Source organism: Scyliorhinus torazame, chromosome 25, assembly GCF_047496885.1.
Source record: "Scyliorhinus torazame isolate Kashiwa2021f chromosome 25, sScyTor2.1, whole genome shotgun sequence".
In the NCBI taxonomy this organism is placed as follows: Eukaryota; Metazoa; Chordata; class Chondrichthyes; order Carcharhiniformes; family Scyliorhinidae; genus Scyliorhinus; species Scyliorhinus torazame.
The window spans coordinates 13655301-13679958 of NC_092731.1; the positions used below are offsets into that span (position 1 = coordinate 13655301).

The following is a 24658-nucleotide window of genomic DNA, read 5'->3' on the forward strand; positions in this document are numbered from 1 at the left end:
TCGGAGTATTTTCGACTACATAGGGGAACAAGACAGGGGTGCCCTCTGTCCCCATTACTGTTCGCACTGGCAATTGAACCACTGGCCATAGCGCTGAGAGACTCCAGGAAATGGAGAGGGGTGGTTAGAGGGGGAGAGGAACACTGAGTGTCACTCTACGCAGATAACCTACTGCTGTATGTGGCGGATCCAGTGAGGGGGATGACAGAGGTTATGCAGATATTGAGGGAGTTTGGAGATTTCTCGGGATATAGGCTTAACATGGGGAAGAGTGAGCTTTTCGTAATACACCCTGGGGACCAGAGTGGAGGGATAGATGGTCTGCCGCTAAGGAGAGTGGAAAGAAACTTCCGATACCTGGGGATTCAGATAGCCAGGAGCTGGGGAACCTTACACAGACTCGATCTGACTCGGCTGGTGGAGCAAATGGAAGAGGATTTCAAAAGGTGGGATATGCAGCCGCTGTCACTGGCGGGTAGAGTGCAGGCGATTAAGATGATGGTCCTCCCGAGGTTCCTATTTGTGTTTCAATGTCTCCCTATATTGATTACTAAGGCTTTTTTCAAGAAAATAGATAGGAGCATCATGAGCTTCGTGTGGGCAGGGAAGGCCCCGAGGGTAAGGAGGGGGTTCCTGCAACGTAGCAGGGACAGAGGGGGACTGGCGTTGCCGAATTTGGGTGACTATTACTGGGCCGCCAATGTGGCGATAATCCGTAAGTGGATGATAGAGGGAGAGGGGGCTGCGTGGAAAAGGCTGGAGGTGGCGTCCTGTAAAGGAACGAGCTTAAAAGCGCTGGTGACGGCGCCACTACCGCTCTCCCCGACAAGGTTTACCACGAACCCAGTGGTGGAGGCAACATTAAGTATCTGGGGGCAATGGAAGCGACAGAGGGGCGTGTTGGGAGCCTCGGTGTGGTCCCCGATCAGGAACAACCATAGGTTTGCCCCAGGGAGGTTGGACGGAGGGTTCCAGAGCTGGCACCGGGCAGGAATTAGGAGAGTGGGTGGCTTATTTATAGATGGGACGTTTGCAAGCTTGGGAGCGCTAGAGGAAAAGTATGAGCTGCCTCCGGGGAATATCTTCAGGTATATGCAGGTGAGGGCGTTCACGAGACAACGGGTGAGGGAATCTCCGCTGCTCCCGACACAGGGGATCCAGGATAGAGTGCTTTCGGGGGGGTGGGTCGGGGAGGGCAAAGTGTCCAAAATATACCGGGAGATGAGAGAAGAGGGGGAGGAGCTGGTAGAAGAAGTGAAAGGAAAATGGGAAGAAGAGCTCGGGAGGAGATTGAGGAGGGTTTGTGAGCTGATGCCCTCTTCCTCGTGCGCCAGGCTTAGCCTGATCCAATTTAAGGTGCTACATAGAGCACATATAACGGGAGCGAGGTTGAGCAGGTTCTTCGGAGTGGAGGACAGGTGCGGGGGAAGCCCGGCGAACCACACACATATGTTCTGGTCGTGTCCGGCACTGGAGGGGTATTGGAGGGGAGTGGCGGGAGTGATCTCGAAGGTGGTGAAGGTCCGGGTCAAGCCAAGCTGGGGGTTAGTTATATTTGGAGTGGCGGATGAGCCGGGAGTGCAGGAGGCGAAAGAGGCCGATATTGTGGCCTTTGAGTCCCTCGTAGCCCGGCGAAGGATTTTACTCATGTGGAAGGAAGCGAAACCCCCCGGCGTGGAGGCCTGGATAAACGATATGGCAGGGTTCATAAAACTGGAGCGGATGAAGTTTGCGCTGAGAGGATCGGCTCAGGGGTTCTCCAGGCGGTGGCAACCGTTCCTCGACTATCTAGCGGAACGTTAGGGGGAAAATAGATAGCCAGCAGCAGCCCAGAGTGGTGGGTGGGGGGAGGGAGGGAGGGAGGGAAGGGGGGGGGTTAATTGTTTTTGTTCTAGATGGGGTGGAGGGGGGGAGCACTATTTCGTGTTATTTTGTTAGTTCACTATTTTATTTAAACAATGTTATCTATCAGTTATGGGGCGACATTCTCCGACCCCCCGCCGGGTCGGAGAATCGCCGGGGGCTGGCGTGAATCCCGCCCCCGCCGGCTGCCGAAGTCTCCGGCACCGGATATTCAGCGGGGGCGGGAATCAGGCCGCGCCGGTTGGCGGGACCCCCGCTCGATTCTCCGGCCCGGATGGGCCGAAGTCCCGCCGATAAATTGCCTGTCCCGCCGGCGTAAATTAAATCACCTACCTTACCCGCGGGACAAGGCGGCGCGGGCAGGCTCCGGGGTCCTGGGGGGGGCGTGGGGCGATCTGGCCCCGGGGGGTGCCCCCACGGTGGCCTGGCCCGCGATCGGGGCCCACCGATCCGCGGGCGGGCCTGTGCCGTGTGGGCACTCTTTACTTCCGCCTCCGCCACGGTCTCCACCATGGCGGAGGTGGAAGAGACTCCCTCCACTGTGCACGCGTGGGAAACTGTCAGCGGCCGCTGACGCTCCCGCGCATGCGCCGCCCGGAGATGTCACTTCCGCGCCAGCTGGCGGGGCAACAAAGGCTGTTTCCGCCAGCTGGCGGGGCGGAAATTCCTCCGGCGTCGGCCTAGCCCCTCAATGTTGGGGCTCGGCCCCCAAAGATGCGGAGCCGTTTTGGGCGCCAGTCGGCGGACATCGCGGCGTTTCCGGAGAATTTCGCCCCATGTTACCGTTTTTGTTGATTTGTAAGGGGGAGAAATTGTGTTTGAAAACTTTAATAAAATATTTTTTTTTTTTAAAAAGGACGAGATGGTATTTACCTTCCGTGTTGCTTGCCATATTGTCAAGCTAAAGTTCTGTCTTTCCACAGAAGCGTACAGGCTTACAGCACAGAAAGAGGCCATTCGGCCCATTGTGCGGTGCTGGCTCTTTGCTGTGGCAATCCCACTTTCTCTCCCATAGCCCAAAGGTCTTAACCTCTGCCTCTTACCTTTCTACCCCTCTCTTCCTCGCTTTCCCTCTCCCTTTTCTCTCCCATCCCCCCACCCCTCGGTCTCTGTCCTCCTTCGGGTCGGGAAATAGGAATGCTGGCCCGAACTGTCGGTGCGTCACTCCCTGTGAGGTATCTGCATTCGATCACCCCTCCTGACTCACTCTGTGATTCTGGCAATGGACCCATGATGCAGCACGGGGCTGAGACACACCCTTCATGAATGAACCTGCCCCAGGGTAGATTTGTACTCTGCGTCAAAGAGCAACACGGAACAAAACCACAAGATGTGCAGCTTTGGGTGGCACTGTCTATGTTTGCGTCGTCTAGCAACAGCAAAGACACTTGGAAGCAACAAGCACTAGCTCCCACCCTAGCAAAATAGCACCCAATTTAATAAATGCAGCAGTCCGATATGATTTCCCCGTGTCCTTCATGGCCACCGTAACAATTTGGAGCTTCTGTCCCTGGGGATTAGGTGGTGGTGGTGGAGGAGGTGGTTGGGGGGGCGGGGGGAGGGGGGGGGGGGGCGGCGGCGCAGGGAGGAGGCGGGGGGGCGGCAGCGCAGGGAGGAGGTTGAACACCCCACCCCACCTCGAACCTGGGACCGTGCTGCCCAACCATTATAGATTTTCACCACTTACAGGAACCTCAAATAACTGTACCTGAGGTGTTATCTTGAAGTCATGACAAGGTGCGACAAGTCTTATCCCCTTTAAACCAGCTTGATGCAAAGGAATTAATTTCTTATCAATTCATTTTCCCGTTCAGCCCTATTCCCGGGATTCCTGATTCCCCCACCCCTTCGTCTTACGGGGAAAGAACTGGAAACAATTCCACTCCTGCTGAATGGCTCTTCTTGTGTGGGATATGGTGGTACAGTGGTAATATCACTAGGCAGTAATCCAGAGGCTGAGGTTAATACTCTGGGGGACACGGGTTAGAATCCCACCCTGGCAGTTGGTGGAATTTAAATTCAATGAATAAAATCTGTAATTGAAAGCTGGTCTCGGAAACGGCGACCATGACAACGATCATCGATTGACGTAAAGACCCATCTGGCGCACTACTGTTCCTTTAGGGAAGAAAATCTGCCGTCCTTACCCGGTCTGGCCTACACGTGACTCCAGACCCACAGCAATGGGGTTGACTCTCTCTGAAATGGCCGATGCCAGGGTGGGATTCGAACCCGTAACCTCAGCCTCTGGATTACTGCCTAGTGATATTACCACTGTACCACCATATCCCACACAAGAAGAGCCATTCAGCAGGAGTGAATTGTTTCCTCACCTTTTTAAAAAATAAATTTAGAGTACCCAATTCTTTTTTCCAATTAAGGGGCAATTTAGCGTGGCCAATTCACCTACCCTGCACATCTTTTTGGGTTGTGGGGGCGAAACCCACACAGACACGGGGGAGAATGTGCAAACTGCACGCGGATGGTGCACCCTCCCGCTATTTATGTCTCCCCAGCCCTCGATCATGCCAGCTTCCTCGTGAGACCATTCTGCTCAAGGCCTCGAGCGATGCATGTCACTCGAAATCTGGGTCAGCAAAGAAATGGACCCACCCTACCTGCCCTCTTGCCATGGCTACACCTGGTATGTGGTCAGCCCCTGCGACACACTCCACAGGACGTGGGGGTGGAGTCGTTGAAAAGATCAGTTTGCACTTTGCAGTTTGAAGTGCTTTACAGCACCAAATTCTGTCGGTTTCACAGACCCAGGGGAGGCCCTGATGGGGGCTTAAATCCAGATCTTCACCAATTTCGGAATTGTGCATGATGCAGACTAAAATACCCGGCATGCGGGAGTAAGGGTGCGCTTGTGTGTGCTGGTGGAGCTAGTAGGGTGAGGGGAGGTTTAAATCTGTATCCCAGGCAGCCTCTTTGGGACAGAAATGGCAGAGGTGGAGAGGGCACAAAGGGTGGTGTGGGTGATTTTGAGTCGGCGGAGCCGTGGGGAAAAAGCCACACAATAAACATGTAAACCCGTTGACAGGACTTCCAGTCCAAATCAGCAGGGAGGAATGTACAGTTGGGGCAAACGTTTTAAAAATTTAAAGTACCCAATTACTTTTTTTCCCAATTAAGGGGCATTTGAGTGTGGCCAATCCACCTACCCTGCACATCTTTGGGTTGAGTGGGTGAGACGCACGCAGACACTGGGAAAATGTGCAAACTCCATACGGAGAGTGACCTGGGGCCGGGATCTGAACCTGGGTCCTCGGTGCCGTGAAGCAACAGTGCTAACCAATGCGCCACCATGCCACCAATACAGTAGGTGCAAACTGCTTGGAACCGACCCAATTGTTTAGAGACAGGGCTTATTTTTTAAAATAAATTTAGAGTACCCAATTAATCTTTTCCAATTAAGGGGCAATTTAGTGTGGCCAATCCACCTACCGTGCATATCTTTGGGATGTGGGGGCGAAACCCATTCAAACACGGGGAGAATGTGCCAACTCCATGTCTACCCAGAGCCGGGATCGAACCTGGGACCTCAGCGCCGTGAGGCAGCAGTGCTAACCACTGCGCCACTGTGCACAGGGCTTATTTTTATCGTTTGAAACAACTATAGAATCCCTACAGTGAGAGGCCAATCGAGTCTGCACCGGCCCATTCCCCCACCCTATCCCGGCAACCCCATCTAAGCTGCACATCTTTGATCAGCACGACAATCACCTAACCTGCACACCTTTGGACTGTGGGAGGAAACCGGAGCACCCGGAGGAAAACCCACGCAGACACAGGGAGGACGTGCAGACTCCGCACAGTCACCCGAGGCTGGAATCGAACCCGGGTCCCTGGCGCTGTGAGGCAGCAGTGCTAACCACTGTGCCAGCATGCTTGCAAGAGACAGTGGCGAAATATTGGATGCTTCAATCCAACTCAAGAGTGTGCACGTGTTCAAAGTGTTCTGAACAATGCAATATCTGCACAGTCACCCAAGAACAGGGGTGAACAGGAATCAGTGTGAGTTTGGACACGGACAGTAGAATTCTGCATAAGGTCAAGTCTGGAGAGAAATCGGCCAGGAGAATGTTCGGTTAGTGACACTCGCGTGTTTTCTTTATTTGAATTGGAGACAACATAAAGGAACAGGAGGAGGCCATTCAGCTCCTCGAGCTTGATCTGCCATTGAATGAGATCATGTCTGATCTGTGACTCCAAATGCCAACCTTTGCCCCGTATCCCTTATTACCTTTGATTAACAAAAACCTATCATTCTCAGTTTTAAAGTTAACTTTGCTTTAATGTTAACTTCTATCGCTCCCTCTGTGTATCGATTTGTTTCCTAATGTCAGTCCTTTTTTTAATAAATATGGTTATTCAAAGTTTTTCCAACAAAAATTTTCAACCAATTAAACCCCCCCCCATAACAGAAAAGAGAAAAGAACAGAACAGAACATAAACATATCAATCAAACGTACTACAGAACTTATACAATGGGTTTCTCCCGCACATAATAACCCTCCCATATGCTCTTTTACAAGTACCCCTAGGGAAAAACCCCTCCCCCGCCCGCCCAAATACCCCCCCCCTGAAAGAAACCCCCCCCCCTCCCTGGGTTGCTGCTGCTGTTGACCGACCTCATTCTAACGCTCCGCGAGATAGTCTAGGAACGGTTGCCATCGCCTGAAGAACCCCTGCGCAGACCCTCTCAAGGCAAACTTTATCCTCTCCAGCTTAATGAACCCTGCCATGTCATTTATCCAGGCTTCCACACTGGGGGGCTTCACGTCCTTCCACATGAGCAAGACCCTCATGTCAGTCCTGACTCCAGTCAACTCCTGTTGTTTGAGACTCTCTCCATCGCGACTTAGTTTAACCATGTGAAAGTAGCTGTCCACCTAATCGCAGCTCGTGGCCCCAAAGCTTCACTCATCCATGATTTAGAATGTTTGAACTCCCATATTTCCCATGTCGTTCCCACGTAGCAAGCGGCGTGTGTGCAAGTTTGCAATCTCACACTTTGCGAGACTTCGCAGGAACGCACCCCCACGAACGGCAGCTGTTGTTTTTGCAAAAATAAACAAAAAAAATAGATTTAGAGTACCCAATTATTTTTTTTTCCAATTAAGGGGCAATTTAGCGTGGCCAAACCACCTACCCTGCACATCTTTTTGGGTTGTGGGGGTGAGACCCACGCAGACATGTTTTTGCACAAATATACTTTATTTGCAAACTATCTGAAAGAACATTACAAAGAGGGCAGCACGGTAGCACAGTGGTTAGCACTGTTTCTTCACAGCTCCAGGGTCCCAGGTTCGATTCCCACCTGGGTCATTGTCTGTGCGGACTCTGCACCTTCTCGCCATGTCTATGTGGGTTTCCTCCGGGTGCTCCGGTTTCCTCCCACAGTCCAAAGATGTGCAGGTTGGGTGGATTGGTCATGCTAAATTGCCCTTAGTGTCCAATAAAAAATGTTAGGTGGGGTTACTGGGTTATGGGGATAGGTTGGAAGTGTGGGCTTAAGTGGGGTGCTCTTTCCAAGTGCTGGTGCCAGACTTGAATGGCCTCCACCTGCACTGTAAATTCTATGATTTCAAAATGACTAAAACAGAAAGTGCAATGATATTCAGGTTGTCTACACAGATCAAGTTACACTCTGAGGAGCTTCAGTACAATTGTGATACATGTAATATTCTCCGTTATACATTCAATGTGAGTCATGTAGCCCCGGGGGGTTCTGTACAATTCCCCTCCCCTCGGTTCGCTATGGCTGAAAGGTCTTAGTCAGCGACCTTCCCCCTTCCCCATTGCGCCTCTGCTCCAAGCTTCAGTGCCTCCCTCAGTGTGTGGTCCTGGCCCTTAGAATGTGCCCGTCTGTAACACGCGGTCAGGGAGAACTCTTTGCGCTGGAAGATCACCAAGTTTCGGGCAGACCAAAGAGCGTCTTTCACCGAGTTGATGACCCTCCAGCAACAGTTGATGTTTGTCTCGGAGTGCGTCCCTGGGAACAGCCCGTAGAGCATGGAGTCCTGCCTCACGGAGCTGCTCGGGATGAACCTCGACAAACACACCTCATCTCTCTCCAGTAGAAGCAAAATACTGCGGATACTGGAAATCCGAAATAAAAATAAAAAACCCTGGAAAGCTCAGCAGATCTGACATGTGTGCAGAGAAAATTAATTAACATAGCAGGTCTTTGCAAAGAAACACTCCATAAGGAGGTGAACAATGGTTTTCCCCACCACAGCTCCTTGAGGGCAATGGCACGAGCTGATTGTATGATCCACCCCGTAACCAGTTGAAATAATTTCTCTATACCCTATCAGTTGCCTGAGTATAATTCTGTTAAGTTGAACTGTGTGCTCCCTCCAAAGCCAAAATATCCTTTTTTAGGCATGGTGCCCAGAATTGCAATGTGTGTTTTATTCATTGTGGGAGGCACATCAGCTGTAAGGCTCTCAACAATGCAACACAAATATATTTTCCCCTAAAAATATTGTTACTATCCCCTGGGCTGTAGTGCGCGGTCAACTCCAGCCCCACTTGACCCAGAGTCGCAACACAATTGAAATTAATAAATAATTCTCAGAAAAACACCCAACATTCCTGGTCCTTAGCTGCCCAATAACGATAGTCACCAGGTTTGCAAATTTAAACACGATTAGTTTTATTAATAACAATAACTATGATTAAATATGCAGCAAATACAACAGGTTAACTTGTATCTAATTCCTAACCCCCCTTTATACATTTCATAACATGCAAAACAAGTCAATTTCTTTTCACGTTGTACGATATTCCCCACATTTACAATTACAGTTAATATTTACTATTTTAATTTCCTGTCAAATATACGACTTGAGTCGTTTTACAGTTTCCAGGTCCCGGGCGCACTATGGTGGGGAGATCTTTGGACGGTGGTCTTTCCCTATTGAGCCTTTGCAGTAGATGTCTGAACCTTCATTAGGTCCCTGTTATAACCTGCCTGCTTACCATTGGCTGGGGACTAATGACAATCCCACAATCCTGTGGGAGTATGAGCTTCCCCAATGAGGGGGGGCGGAGAAACCATTAGTAAACTCCAAGTATAAATAAAGCTGGCCAGTTTGGAACCAGCAGGAAGGAGTGTGCAGCAAGGGAAGTTGCTGCTGCTGTTATATATATATATATATATATATGTTATTGTAAATAAATGTTATTACTTTGTATCCTTAAAACTCGTGCGGGATTCTTCGTGGCCCTCACAAAACTGGCGACGAGGGTTAAAGTGAATAGCTGTCTACACTGCTGAAGCCACCTCCCTGGATTTTTGTTGGATACAGGTTGGAAGTTGTTTTCTATTATACCATGCCTCTGTACGGATGTTTGGATGTTTTTGATGCTGCGCTGGAAAGCTGGAACCAGTACGCACAACGGATGCTACTATTTCCGGGCAAACAATATCACCGAAAACGAGCGCCAAGTGGTCATATTGCTCACCGCCTGCGGCCCGCATACGTTTGGGATGATTAGGAGCCTTACGTACCCAGATGCGCCGGACACCAAAATGTTTGATGAACTTGTGAATATAGTGGGGCAACATTTTAACCCAACCCCGTCCACGATAGTCCAGCGTTACCGGTTTAATACCGCTGAGAGGACCCCTGGAGAATCCCTTGCCGACTTTCTATCCAGGCTACGCAGGATTGCGGAGTACTGTGACTATGGTGAGACCTTGTCAGAAATGTTACGTGACCATTTGGTTTGCGGTATTAACAATGCGGCCACCCAGAGAAAGTTGTTAGCTGAGCCAACATTGACTTTTCAACAGGCCATTCAAATAGTATTGTCCCGAGAGAGCTCAGAACGAGGAGTGCAGGAGCTACAGGGAATGGAAGTGCATGCCTTGGGGCGCAACCCCTTCCGTCCGAAAACGTTCCCCCGCACTCCTGCGGTACCTTGGGCGAGGCGACGTCCGGACCAACGCCAGTGGCTGTCGGACATTCCTCCCCGAAGGGAGCCTTCTCCAGAACCAATGGATGAGGAGCCATGTCCGTGTCAGACTTGTAGGCGCCGACCCCGTCACGGACGCCGGTCCTGGGGGCGCCAGAGGCGCCGTCGTTCCGACCGAAACTGGGACCAGCCCAGGGGCCGTACCTTCCATGTGGATGAACCTGCGGCGACTACCCCTGAGCACGTGGAGACGGAGGATGACTGCCTACAGCTGCATTGTGTGGCAGCTCTCCGTGTGGCCCCCATTAAGGTGACAGTACGGGTCAATGGTCACCCGCTTGAGATGGAGTTGGACACTGGCACAGTGGTCTCCGTGATCGCCCAGAGGACATTCGACCACATCAAGCAGGGTATACAGACCCTTACATTAACCGACTCACAGGCCAGGTTGGCCACCTACACGGGGGAACCACTGGACATTGCAGGAACTACAATGTTTATGGACGCCAGGAGGGGCGTTACCCACTTATCGTGGTGCGCGGCCATGGGCCCAGCCTGTTGGGTCGGGACTGGTTGCGCCATTTGCGGTTGCAATGGCAGCACATCCTGCAAACAGTTTCTGAAGGGTTGACTGAGGTGCTAGGACGATACCCAGATGTATTCTAGCCTGGTTTGGGGAAAATAAAAGGGGCCGTAGCCCGTATCTAAGTCGAACCAGGAGCCACGCCGCGCTATTTCCGGGCACGCCCGGTGTCTTACGCCTTGCTTGAGAAGGTAGAGCTCACTCGTTTGGAGAGTTTGGGTATTATCAGGCCCGTCCGTTTTGCTGACTGGGCAGCACCAATTGTACCTGTAATGAAGCCAGATGCCACAGTTCGCTTGTGTGGCGACTATAAACTTACAGTGAATACGGCTTCCCGACTCGACCGATATCCAATGCCTCGCATAGAGGATCTCTACGCGAAGCTTGCAGGTGGACTCTCGTTCACAAAATTAGATATGAGTCACGCCAACCTGCAGTTGGAGCTGGACCCTGCCTCCCGACCATATGTTATCGGGTGGACCGCGAAGGTTTGCACCCCGTCGCAGAGAAGGTGCGTGCGATTCAACAGGCCCCCGCCCCGACTGACACTTCGCATCTTCGTTCTTTTCTCGGTCTCGTAAACTATTACGGGAAGTTCCTCCCCAATCTGGCAACTACGCTGGCCCCGTTGCATCTTCTGCTAAAGAAAAATCACACCTGGGTTTGGGGTCAGCCGCAAGAAACAGCTTTCCGGCGGGTAAAACAACAATTGTCGTCGTCTGGGTTACTAACCCACTATGATCCTGGAAAGCTTTTGCTCGTCACATGTGATGCATCCCCGTATGGTATTGGGGCCGTCCTGTCCCACAAGATGGAGAACGGGGCCGAGCGACCGATAGCTTTCGCCTCCCGCACATTGACTGCAGCGGAGAAAAAGTACGCGCAGATCGAGAAGGAGGGCCTGGCAGTGGTTTTTGCGGTGAAACGCTTCCACCAGTACGTGTGTGGCTGCCATTTCACTATCGTGACTGATCATAAGCCTCTGCTGGGACTTTTCAGAGAGGATAAGCCAATACCGCCCATTGCTTCCGCATGGATCCAGCGCTGGGCTTTGTTGCTTGCTGCATACGAGTATTCTCTGGAGCACAAACCAGGAACGCAGATAGCAAATGATGACGCACTGAGCCGATTGCCTTTATCGACTGGCCCCATGTCGACCCCCACGACCGGTGAGGTGGTTGCAACCCTAAATTTTATGGACACCTTGCCTGTCACGGCATCACAGATCCGTGAGTGGACCCAGACGGAGCCAGTCCTGTCAAAGGTTCGGCACATAGTCCTGTATGGTGGGCAGCATAGACAGCTCCCAGGCGAGTTGCGGGCATTTTCCTCCAAGCTGTCAGAATTCAGCTTAGAAGACGGCATCCTCTTGTGGGGGACGCGTGTGATTGTCCCGGAAAATGGCCAGGAGCTGATACTAAGAGACTTGCACAATGGGCATCCAGGTGTGACCAAAATGAAAATGTTGGCTCGGAGTTATGTCTGGTGGCCAGGTTTCGACACCGGCATTGAGAAGGTGGCCCAAAACTGCTCCATTTGCCAGGAATATCAGAAGCTTCCGCCGGCCTCCCCGAGGTGCTGGTCACGGATAACGGCACTCCATTCACGAGTGAGGAATTTGCGAGGTTCATGAACATGAACGGCATACGCCATATCCGCACTGCCCCTTACCACCCAGCTTCAAATGGGTTGGCAGAGCGCGCAGTGCAGACATTCAAAAGAGGCCTAAAGAAGCAGTCTTCCGGATCAATGGACACGAGACTGGCTCGCTTTTTGTTCACGTATAGGACCACCCCCCATGCGGTGACTGGGGTAGCTCCTGCAGAACTCCTAATGGGCCGGAGACTTCGCACCTGTCTTAGTATGGTTTCCCCGGACATTGGCGCAAAGGTACGCCGCACACAAGAACGGCAGGGACAGGGATTTTCTCGGCATCGGCCGATTCGGCAGTTTGTGCCCGGTGACCCAGTGTTCGTTCGGAATTTTGCCGGTGGTGCCCAGTGGGTTCCTGGCGTAATCTTTCACCAAACAGGCCCTATATCTTACCAGGTGCAAGCCCAGGGTCGTCTCCAGCGCAAACATGTAGTCCACGTTCGGTCCAGAATACTATCCCCTCAAAAGATTCCCCGCCCCCGGAGCTCATTTCTACAGCCGCAGAGACCAGAGACAAGGGAAGGTAGTCCTCACAATCTTCCACTGGTGCCTCACTTGAAGCCTGCGCAGGTCGTTATGGAACCGAATGGAGATAGAGACGCTGACATGACGGAGGCAGCAGACTCTGACTTCGAGATGGAGGCATCAGAGGGGGAATCCTCGGGTCCACGGGCCGTGGATGTACAACCGTTGCGCCGTTCATCACGGAAGCGCCAGTCTCCGTCTCGTTACACGCCGCCTGATCCAGCACCGCGTGCAAATGGTGTACGGCCTGCGGCAAAACGAGTCCGACGCCCTCCTTCGCCAGGGTCTTCGGTGGATTCCTTGGACTTTGGGGGGGAGGGATGTTATAACCTGCCTGCTTACCATTGGCTGGGGACTAATGACAATCCCACAATCCTGTGGAGTATGAGCTTCCCCAATGAGGGGGGCGGAGAAACCATTAGTAAACTCCAAGTATAAATAAAGCTGGCCAGTTTGGAACCAGCAGGAAGGAGTGTGCAGCAAGGGAAGTTGCTGCTGCTGTTATATATATATGTTATTGTAAATAAATGTTATTACTTTGTATCCTTAAAATTTGTGCTGGATTCCTCGTGGCCCTTACAAAAGTCCCGCAGCACATAGTTCTGTACCTTGTTATGTGCCAGTCTGCAACTCTCATTTGTTGATAGCTCTTGACACTGGAAGACCAACACATTTTGGGCAGACTGAAGAGCATCTTTCACCCATTCGATGGTCCTCCAGCAGATGGAGGTTTAACTCATTGTCCATCCCTGGAAGCACAAGCGCCCTGCGTTGCGGATGAGCTTCGACAGAAACATTGCATCTCTCCCCAGACCTGCTTCACATAGACGCACTCCAGGAGGAGGCAGTTAACAGTCTCTTTCCCCCCTACGGCAGCTGCCTCAAGGGCAACATGTGGAGGCGGTGAAACTCCCAGGCATGCGGGAAGGATCTGACGGGGTGAGCAAGCCTTCGCCACCGGCCATGCAAACATCCTGCCGCTAGTTTGAAAGTTCTGGCCGTGAGGCGTTTCTCTGCGTTGCGGCTTGAAATTTTTTTTTTTTTAATGTTTTTTATTGGATTTTTCCACAGAGTATGTTTTGCCATTATGTACACAGGATATGATATATCTGTAAGTAGGCATCCGTTCGCACCAGCGAGGTAATTCCGGAGGGCAACCCTCGAGTGGGTGTGGTGCCGGTGTTGTCCCTCGCTTCTCCCAGTCGGATTTCCCCGCCGTTGTCTTCTCGTGCGTACTGCTGCTTCATCCGGCCCTCCCGTCCTCCACCTGCATTCCCCCCCCCCCCCGTGGTTCGCCTTTCCTTCCTCTGAGAATGAGTTGTCCTCCCCCCCCCCCCCCCCCCCCCCGTTCTATCTCCCCCTCTCATGCTTTGGCTGCTTTCCCCTGGTTCCTGGCTACCTGGCGGCTTGAAATATTTTACACCAAATCTCCGAGCGTCACAGACCCTGCGCCACGAATGAAACTTAAATCCTACCGATTTCAGAACTGTTTGTGGGGTAGAATAAAATACTTGGCTTACAAGAGTGAGCGTGTGTGTGTGTGTGGGGTAGGGGGGAGGGGCACTGGAGAGGGGAGGTTAAACTCTGTACCCCAGCAGTACGCTGCACCATCTCCTTTTCCAACAGGGCCTCAAGGATGTTATGTGTGGACCGTCAGCTGTTTACCATTACGCCTGCTATCGGGAATGGAATGCTGAAATTCTGGAGTCTCCCCTACACCAGCTGAGGTGCAGCCACACATTCTCAGCCAGCACGGGCAACTCCCTGGGTCAGTCTCTGCAACTAAAAAGTGGGTTGGGACGCCTTCAATTCTTTAGTCCCGTGAGCAAGCTCTGCATTCTCAGTAAAGCTTTCTGTTTCCTTTCTCTAAAATAGGAAATAATTGACACCCGGGACGAGATATTGAGGGACGGGTGGCCAAGTGTGGTAGGGTTTAAGGAAATTAAAAGCAAAATCCTGCAGATCGTAGTATCATAGACTCCCTGCAGTGCAGAAGGAGGCCAGGTGATTAAGAAGGCAAATGGAGTTTTGTCCTTCATTGGTAGAGGGATGGAGTTTAAGACTAGGGAGGTTATGCTGCAACTGTATAAGGTGTTAGTGAGGCCACACCTGGAGTATTGTGTTCAGTTTTGGTTTCCTTACCTGAGAAAGGACGTACTGGCTCTGGAGGGTGTGCAGAGGAGATTCACTAGGTTAATCCCAGATCTGAAGGGGTTGGATTACGAGGAGAGGTTGAGTAGACTGGGACAGTAATCGTTGGAATTTAGAAGGATGAGGGGGGATCTTATAGAAACATATAAAATTATGAAGGGACTAGATAGGATAGATGCGGGCAGGTTGTTTCCACTGGCGGGTGAAAGCAGAACTAGGGGGCATAGCCTCAAAATAAGGGGAATCATAGAATTTACAGTGCAGAAGGAGGCCATTCGGCCCATCGAGTCTGCACCGGCTCTTGGAAAGAGCATCCTACCCAAGGTCAACACCTCCACCCTATCCCCATAACCCAGTATCCGCACCCAACACTAAGGGCAATTTTGGACACTAAGGGCAATTTATCATGGCCAAACCACCTAACCTGCACATCTTTGGACTGTGGGAGGAAACCGGAGCACCCGGAGGAAACCCATGCACACACGGGGAGGATGTGCAGACTCCACACAGACAGTGACCCAAGCCGGAATCGAACCTGGGACCCTGGAGCTGTGAAGCAATTGTGCTATCCACAATGCTACCGTGCTGCCCTTAAGTAGATTTAGGACTGAGTTTAGGAGGAACTTCTTCACCCAAAGGGTTGTGAATCTATGGAATTCCTTGCCCAGTGAAGCAGTAGAGGCTCCTTCATTAAATGTTTTTTAAGATATAGATAGATAGTTTTTTGAAGAATAAAGGGATTAAGGGTTATGGTGTTCGGGCCGGAAAGTGGAGCTGAGTCCACAAAAGATCAGCCATGATCTCATTGAATGGCGGAGCAGGCTCGAGGGGCCAGATGGCCTACTCCTGCTCCTAGTTCTTATGTTCTTATGTTCTTATTTCGCCCATTGAGTCTGTATCGATCCTCTGAAAGAGCACCATATCTAGGTCCACTCCCATGCCCTATCCCTGTTACCCAACCTAACTTTTGGGCACTAAGGGGCAATTTTAGCACGGCCAATCTGCCTAACCTGCACATCTTTGGACTGTGGGAGGAAACCGGAGCACCTGGAGGAAACCCACGCAGACAGAGAACATGTAAACTCCACACAGACAGACACCACAGAAAACGCAAGATAAACTCAGCAGGTCTGGCAGTATCTGGGTAGAGACAGAGTTAAGGGGTGGGATTCTCCACTCCCACGCCGAAGTGGCCGCGCCGTCGTGAACGCCGTTGAGGTTCACGACAGCACGGAACGGCCCCGGTCCCGACCGATTCAGGCCCTGATAATGGGCCAGGATCGGGGCTGCGTCATCTACACGCGCCAGGCCTTGTCGCCCGTGTAAAAGCGGCGCCGCATAGATGACACGGCCGGCGCCGCATAACGGACGTCATCCACGCGTGCGCGGGTTGGCCGTCCTCTCTAAGTCCGCCCCGCAAGAAGATGGGGGACGGATCTTGCGGGGCCGCAGAAGGAAGGAGGTCCTCCTTCAGAGAGGACGGCCCGACGATCGGTGGGCACCGATCGCGGGCCACCCCACATTCCAGGTGAAGCCCAGTACAGGATCCCCCCTCGCCCCCCCACAGGCCGCCACCCCCCAGCGTTCACGCACCGCCCACGACTGCAGCGACCAGGTGTAGACGGCGCCGGGGGGGAACCCGCCGTTTTGGCCTGGCCGCTCGGCCAATCCGGGCCTCAGAATCGCGGGGGTGCCGGAGAATCACCATTTTCGGTGTCTCCGGCGATTCCCCGGCCTGCGGCCCGTGAAACTCGACCGGGCCATTCCCGCCGCTTGGGAGAATCGCGGGAGGGGGTCGGACCGGCGTTCCTGGAAATTTTGGCGGCCCAGGCGATTCTCCCAACCGGCGTGGGAGTGGAGAATCACGCCCAAGGTCTTTGATCTAAATGACCCTTCTACAGAACTGTAAGCAGCATCTTATAGGGGCATAAGTTTAGGAAGGGAGTTCCAGAGCTTGGGGACCAGGAAACTGTTGGCGCCAGTGCCGGACGATTGGTCCTGGGGCTGGTTTAGCACAGTGGGCTAAATAGCTGATTTGTAATGCAGAACAAGGCAGCAGCGCAGGTTCAATTCCTGTACCAACCTCCCCGAACAGGCGCCGGAATGTGGCATCTAGGGGCTTTTCACAGTAACTTCATTGAAGCCTACTTGTGACAATAAGCGATTATTATTATTATGGGTTCCAAGGCTCCCCCAGGAAGGGAGGTTTTGATTTGTATTCTGCTGTTGAATGAATTTCTCAGTGTTGATTAGTCCCCAGGGCTCTGTCCCACGTCAATAAACACCCCATCCCCCCCTATCTGCGCCCTCCCGACCCTCGGGTTGGCCTAACTTTCACGTACTCTAGAAAAACCCCGCCCATTATCTGCAAACAATCACATTGCTGCCTGCGGGAGCTTGCTGTGCGCAAATTGGTTGTCGCGTTTGCTGTCTAATTGACAATACTTAAAGAGGTACGGTCATTGGGATGTAAAGGGGAATGTCCGGTGAGCGTGGGATGCACTATATAAATGCAATTGCCCCCTGAAATGGCCTAGTTAGTGGCTATTTATGTATCCAACCTCTGCAAAGTGACACCAACCCAGGCTTAGAGGGGCTTTTTCACCTTTCGACCCAGATGTTAGTCTGACTTTATTGTTGGCAGAATTGAAGAGCTACCAAGCAGATTATTTCCTGGTTTGGTGGTGTGTGTGTGTGTGTGCTTTGTTTCTGAAATTGAAAGTAAAAGGTAAATCCACTTCTGTATTTCTGCGCGGGTGCCGCTTTAAGGATGAGCCGAGGCTCCAGCGCTGGCTTTGACCGTCACATCACTATCTTTTCCCCCGAGGGGAGACTCTACCAAGTCGGTTAGTAACTTTGCCACTGCTGTGCCCCCCTTCCTCCACCCAACTTCGGCCCAAAGTTTGCAAACTTCTTGGCTGCAGCCCGCTCCCCTCAGTGTAACACTTTCTGTGATTGACAGCCGGGCTGCCCAATGGCAGCACAGACCAGGCTGTCGATCACACCGCACCGCCCAATCAGTGCAAAGAAGGGGCGGGGACCTGCCTTGATTGAAACTTGCTTTCGTTTAGCCATTTTCGCTGCCTGGTCATTGAAATTTGCAAGAAATCTTCCCCTGAAGATTTAGGAACTTGTTATGTCTGTTGAGCCACCCAGAAGTGGTTTAATTCTCATTCAATCAGGTGCCAAGACAAGATTCCAACCCCCCCCCCCCCCCCCCCCCGCCACAACCCCTGTCAGCCAGATTATTGCAGATGAGTTCCTATCTCAAATGAACTTGTTGCCAAAATCATAACTTTTAGTTTTGTCAGCGAGTAAAAGTTTCCAAGATTTGGAAAGTTGCAGCTACTCCCCTTAAAAAGGGCACTGTCCGCAGAGGGAGACTATATATGTAGCCTGGGAGTGACCGAGATGGCGCGTGCTCATCGGAGTTTAGAAGAGGGAGAGGTTGATCTTATTGTGACACATTTACTCGAATAGAACCAGGGCAAGGATACGGGCAAAAGGCAGGGGAATGGACCCTGTCATAGTGCTCGTTTGGAGGGCTGGTGCAGATTCGATGGGCTGAATGGCCCCCTTCTACACCATAACAGTTTTGTGGGCTGAGGAGAATTTGCTTTCCCTCAGAATGTCTGTGGAATTCTCTACCCCAGAGGGCTGTGGGTCCTTGAATACATTCAAGGCTGAGTTAGATCGATTTTGGATTGACGAGGGTGTCGAGAGTAGGGTCATAGAATTCCTGCAGTGCAGAAGGAGGCCATTCAGCCCATGGAGTCTGCACCGATCCTCTGAAAGAGCTCCCCGCCTACGCCCACTCCCCCACCCTAACCCCGTAACCCCACCGGGATCGAACCCAGGTCCTCGGCGCCGTGAGGCAGCAGTGCTAGCCACTGTGCCACCGTGCAACCCGGGAAATAATGTTTCGAGTTTCAAAGGGCGGCACGGTAACACCGTGGTTAGCACTGTTGCTTCACAGCGCCAGGGACCTGGGTTCGACTCCTGGCTTGGGTCACTGTCTGTGCGGAGTCTGCACGTTCTCCCCATGTCTGCGTGGGTTTCCTCCGGGTGCTCCGGTTTCCTCCCACAGTCCAAAGATGTGCAGGTTAGGTGGATTGGCCATGCCAAATTGCCCCTTAGTGTCCAAAAATGTTAGGTGGGTTTACGGGGATAGGGTTGATGTGTGGGCTTAAGTACGGTGCTCTTTCCAAGTGCCAGTGCAGGCTTGATGGGTGGAATGGCCTCCTCATGCACTGTAAATTCTATGTAATCTATGAATCTGGATGACAAATTGGTTGCTGCCATTCCTACATCACCACAGTAATCCTTCAGAAAAAAAGACTCCAGTGGTTAAAATTGCTTAGGGATGGCCTGAGGTTGTGGAAGGTGCTATGTAAATGCAAGTGTTTCTATCAAAGGGCTTAACAGCAGTGTGTTCGGACAAAATTTACCTCTGAAATGCCCAGGGAAGAGAAGATCAAAGCAATTCAACCTTGAAAAAGGGGAAAGGTGGAGAGTTTTAGGGAGCTATGTCCAGAGTTTAGGGCTGGGCAGCTGATAGTATGGCCATCAATCGTGGAAAAAATAGGTAAACGCATTAGAAATGAAATGAAAATCGCTTATTGTCACAAGTAGGCTTCAATGAAGTTACTGTGAAAAGCTCCTAGTCGCCATATTCCGGCGTCTGTTCGGGGAGGCTGTTACGGGAATTGAACCGTGCTGCTGGCCTGCCTTGGTCTGCTTTCAAAGCCAGCGATTTAGCCCTGTGCTAAACAGAGGAGGTTACAGAGGTAGGGAGGGTTGTGGTGGCTGGAGGCGGTTACACAGGTAGGGAGGGTTGTGGGGGTTGGAGGAGGTTACAGAGAATGGGAGGGTTCTGGGCTGGAGGAGGTTACAGAGATAGGGATGGTTGTAGGAGCTGGAGGAGGTTACAGAGATAGAGAGGGTTGTTGGGGCTGGAGGAGGGTACAGAGATAGGGAGGGTTGTCGGGGCTGGAGGTGGTTACAGAGATAGGGAGGGTTGTGGTGGCTGGAGGAGGTTATAGAGGGAGGGAGGCTTGTGGTGGCTGGAGGAGGTTACAGAGGTAGGGACAGTTGTAGGGGTTGGAGGAGGTTACAGAGAACGGGAGGGTTCTGGGCTGGAGGAGGTTACAGAGAAAGGGATGGTTGTAGGAGCTGGAGGAGGTTACAGAGATAGAGAGGGTTGTTGGGGCTGGAGGAGGGTACAGAGGTAGGGAGGGATGTAGGGGCTGGAGGAGGTTACAGAGATAGAGAGGGTTGTTGGGGCTGGAGGAGATTACAGAGATAGGGAGGGTTGTAGGAGACTGGAGGAGGTTACAGAGATAGGGAGGGCTCTGGTGCTGAGAAGGTTACAGAGATAGGGAGGGTTGTTGGGGCTGGAGGAGGTTACAGAGATAGGGAGGGTTGTAGGGGCTGGAGGAGATAAAAGAGATAGGGAGGGTTGTAGGAGACTGAGGACTTACAGAGATAGGGAGTGTCCTGGGCTGGAGGAGGTTACAGAGATTGGAAGAGTTGTAGAAGTTTGAGGAGGTTATAGAGAAAGGGAGGGTTCTGGGCTGGAGGAGGTTATAGAGATAGGGAGGGTTGTAGGAGCTGGAGGAGGTTACAGAGATAGGGATGGTTGTTGGGGCTGGAGGAGGGTACAGAGATAGGGAGGGTTGTAGGGGCTGGAGATAGTTACAGAGATAGGGAGGGTTGTAGGGGCTGGAGGAGGTTACAGAGATAGGGAGGGTTGTGGTGGCTGGAGGAGGTTATAGAGGGATGGAGTATTGTAGGGCTGAAGGAGGTTACAGAGATAGGGAGGGTTGTAGGAGCTGGAGGAAATTACAGAGATAGGGAGGGTTGTAGGGTCTGGAGGAGGTTACAGAGATAGGGAGGGCTGTAGGGGACTGGGGGAGGTTACAGAGATAGGGAGGGTTGTAGGAGCTGGAGGAGGTTACAGAGATAGGGTTCTGGGCTGGAGGAGGTTACAGTGATAGGGAGAGTTGTTGGGGCTGGAGGGGAGTATAGACATAGGGAGGGTTGTAGGAGGCTGGAGGAGGTTACAGAGATAGGGAGGGTTGTGGTGGCTTGAGGAGGTTACAGAGCTAGGGAGAGATATAGGAGCTAGAGGAGGTTTACAAAAATTGGGAGGTTTCTGAGCCAGAGGAGATTACAAAGATCGGGAGGGTTGTAGGAGCCGGAGGAACTTAGAGATAGGGAGTGTCCTGGGCTGGATGAGGTTATAGAGAATGGGAGGATTCTGGGCTGGAGGAGATAACAATTTTGGAAGTACGGAGGGTTGTAGGACTGGAAGAGGTTACAGAGATAGGGAGAGATATAGGGGCTAGAGGAGGTTTACAAAGATTGGGAGGGCTGTAGAGGCTGGAGGAGGTTACAGAGATAGGGAGGGTTGTAGGGGCTCGAGGCGGTTACGAGATAGAGAGTGTTGTAGGGGATGGAGGAGGTTACAGAGAAAGGGAGGGCTAGAGTCGGTACTGAGGAGTGAGACTCCTCGGTCACAGTGAGGACAAGGTGAACATATTGACAAATAGACAGATATGGTCGCCAGCAACGAAAGCAAAATGGCAACAGGCTAGCAAAACACATGTGCAGCAACATTGGGATCAAATAAATATGTGATTAAAACCTAGTTTAACAGTGATTAAAACTTTTAAACACGAGATGAATTCTGATGATTTTTTTTCAAGCAATTAATGTTCTTAATCTTTGTAGCGTGCTATTTGATAAAGCATTGGTGTTCCAGTCTCCACAGGTATATGCTTCATTACTCTGAAACTTGAGAAGGGAAATCCCTGATTTAAAATGCCAAACGTTTGTGGATGGGGAGGCGATATTGTTGTGAAGATTGTTCTTTAGAGACACTCCCATGAATTAATTACTGGGATTAGCGTTGTGACATTAATGTTGACGCTGAAGAAGTTATTTGACTGTTATTCTAGACGGCCAGTTCTGAACAATTGTGGACTTTCAGAAGGCATGGTTGCCATGGGGAATCTTTAACCAATTGCATTGCTGTGATAAGTTTACTATTAATTCACTGGTTTGATCCATGCTTGACCTTTAACCTCGAGGTTAATCATAGAATCCCTACAGTGCAGAAGGAGGCCATTCGGTCCATCGAGTCTGCACCGACCCCTTGAAAGAGCACCCAACTTAGGCCCATTCCCTCGCCCTATCCCCGTAGCCTCACCTAACCGTTGGACACTAAGGGGCAATTTATCATGGCCAATCCACCTAACCTGCACATCTTTGGATTGTGGGAGGAAACCGGAGCACCCGGAGGAAACCCACGCAGACACGGGGAGAACGTGCAAACTCCACACAGGCAGTCACCCGAGGGCGGAACCGAACCCGGGTCCCTGGCGCTGTGAGGCAGCGGTGCTAACCACTGTGCCACCGTGCTGCTCCATATTTTGTTCTGCAAAGCTCCTGTGACGCACCTTAAGATGTTTAATTGTGTCACTATGTAAATATAAGTTATTGTTTCCTGATGAGATTGCTCTGCACAGCTGATGATGTGAGGTTTTGAATTGAGCGTACAACATAATCCAGGCTAATGCACTCCGTGCAGTACCAGGGGAGTGCTGCACTGTCAGAGGGTCCATCATTCAGAGTGGACCATTGAAAACAAGATCCCCTCTGCTCTCTGAACCGGATGTGAAAGATCCCAGGGCATTATCTGAAGAAGTAAAGGAGGGGAGGGTTTCTGCCCCGGGTCCGTGGTGGTGGTGGGGGGGGGGGGGGGGGGGGGGGGGGTCCTCCCCTGGGTCCAGGGGGGGGGGGGTTCTGCCCTGAGTCCTGGCCAACATTCATTCCTCAATCAACATCGTAAATTTAGAGTACCCAACTAAGGGGCAATTTAGCGTGTCCAATCCACCTACCCTGCATATCTTTGGGTTGTGGGGGCGAAACCCATGCAAGCACGGGGAGAATGTGCAAACTCCACACGGACAGTGACCCGGGGCCGGGATCGAACCTGCGACCTCGGCGCTATGAGGCCGCAGTGCTACAGAGTTTTCTGTCATTATCACAATGCTGTTTGCGGGAGCTTGCTGTGCGCAAATTGGCTGCCGTGTTTCCAAATGACAACAGTGACACAACACTTTGAATGTAAACGATTGGCCGTAAAGCACCCTGCAACATTCTGAGGCCATGGAAGATGTGATATCAACACAATTTTTTTCTTTCATTGGTAGCCAGCTTGCGAGGGAGACTCCCAGATAACTAAATAGGAGGGTTAAGATGTTTGTGCACGAGACCCTGGGGGTATGTGAGGAAGAAACTGTTTATTCAGTGACTGGTAATGACCACTCGCTACCTATGAGGATGATGGGAGTGGAAACAGTCAACGATTTCAAAAGGAAATTATATGGGGACTTGAGGGAAATAAAGTTGCAGAGACGTGGGGTTGGAGCTGGGGGAAGGGTTAAACTGGGACTGACTGGATTGCTCTACACGATAATAGGGCCAGCATGGATCTGGTGGGCCGAATGGCCTCCTTCTAGCTGTGAGTACTTTTATGATTCTAAGTAAGATCCCGGGACCCATTTTAGCTCAGCCGCCAGCCTTTGTGATGGGGCAATACCACATGAATAGCGTAGACCAATGATAAAGACAGAAGGAACCCGATGGCCATTGCATTGGCTCAGGATTAAAAGTCAAAAATTGGGTTGTCAAAGGTTTTACTGCCAGGCCGCACAATCTAAGATGGCCGCTGCGGAGGCATGCTCCTCGTTCCTTTCCTGGGCTTGTCCCCGACATCTTGCTCTTGGATAGTTTTCAAACGGACTAACCAGCTGTTTTGCTCTTTTCAGAGTATGCCTTCAAAGCTGTCAACCAGAGTGGCCTCACGACAGTGGCCGTCAGGGGGAAGGACTCTGTCGTCGCTGTAACGCAGAAGAAAGTGATGGTGGGTACAGACATCTCTTACTCTCTCTCCCGCCCTCTCTCAGTGTCGCTGACTCTTGCTGGAATGCAGTTCCATGTGCACAGCAACAACAACCTGCATTTATACAGCACCCTTTACATGAACATCCCCCAAGTGCTGCACCAGAGCTGTAGTCCGATAAGAATGAACATTGCTTCGGAGAATTGTCAGGAATGGGGGTGCGGGGGGGGGGGTGCGCGGGCGCGTGAGATGACCTAGCGCTTAATCAAAACATTGGTTTCAAACAGAGCATTTAACGTGTCGGGATTAGTGTCGGGATTTAGTGCGAGGATATCGGAGAGTGTTCCATGGAAGGGCAGCATGGTGGCGCAGTGGGTTAGCCCTGCTGCCTCACGGCGCCGAGGTCCCAGGTTCGATCCCGGCTCTGGGTCACTGTCCGTGTGGAGTTTGCACATTCTCCCCGTGTCTGCATGGGTTCAGCCCCCACAACCCAAAGATGTGCAGGCTAGGTGGGTTGGCCACGCTAAATTGCCCCTTAATTGGGAAAAATGAAATGGATACTCTAAATTTATATTTAAAAAAAGAGTGGGTGCCATGGTGAGGCGGGGGGGGGCAAAGTGAGAGGACCCATGTTAGAGTAGGCTCGAGTTGGAAGAACAGGGAGGAGGGGGGGGGGGGGAAGAAACGGACGCACAAAAATGAGGAACACCTATCTGAAACCTCACCCTTATCTTCATGGTTAAACCTGGGTGGTGATCAACTCATTGAGTGTTTGTAGAAACCTCCTGCGTGTAAATTGGTTTACTCGCCTATTAACAGTAACTGCACTCCAAAGCTGAGAACCAATTCTGTGAGCCCTGAGGATGTAAAGGGTGCTATACGAATGAAATGTTTGTTCTTTTCCTGGGAAATCCTCGCCTTACTTTCTTTAGATCACAACTTGCTTGAAAGAATTACCAATTGCAAATAACACATCAACACGTGCAGAGGTAGTCTGGAGTTGGGGGGTGTCGAGGGGGCAAAGGTGAGAGTGGGGAGACCATTCG

General features: G+C 51.7%; 1 protein-coding gene across 2 annotated transcripts in view; it reads left to right on the top strand.

The window, feature by feature from the left end:
* Positions 1-24658, top strand: part of LOC140402336 (proteasome subunit alpha type-6-like) — a 102575-nt gene that overhangs the window by 52493 nt on the left and 25424 nt on the right. Inside the window, exons 1-2 of one of the 2 annotated variants that reach the window (XM_072490050.1) lie at positions 17408-17550; positions 23539-23633. In XM_072490050.1, the coding sequence (XP_072346151.1) occupies positions 17475-17550; positions 23539-23633 (171 nt within the window). In that variant the 5' untranslated portion in view covers positions 17408-17474. Of the gene's footprint in view, positions 1-17407; positions 17551-23538; positions 23634-24658 lie in introns of those variants that run through there. The other variant, XM_072490051.1, reaches the window with a different exon arrangement.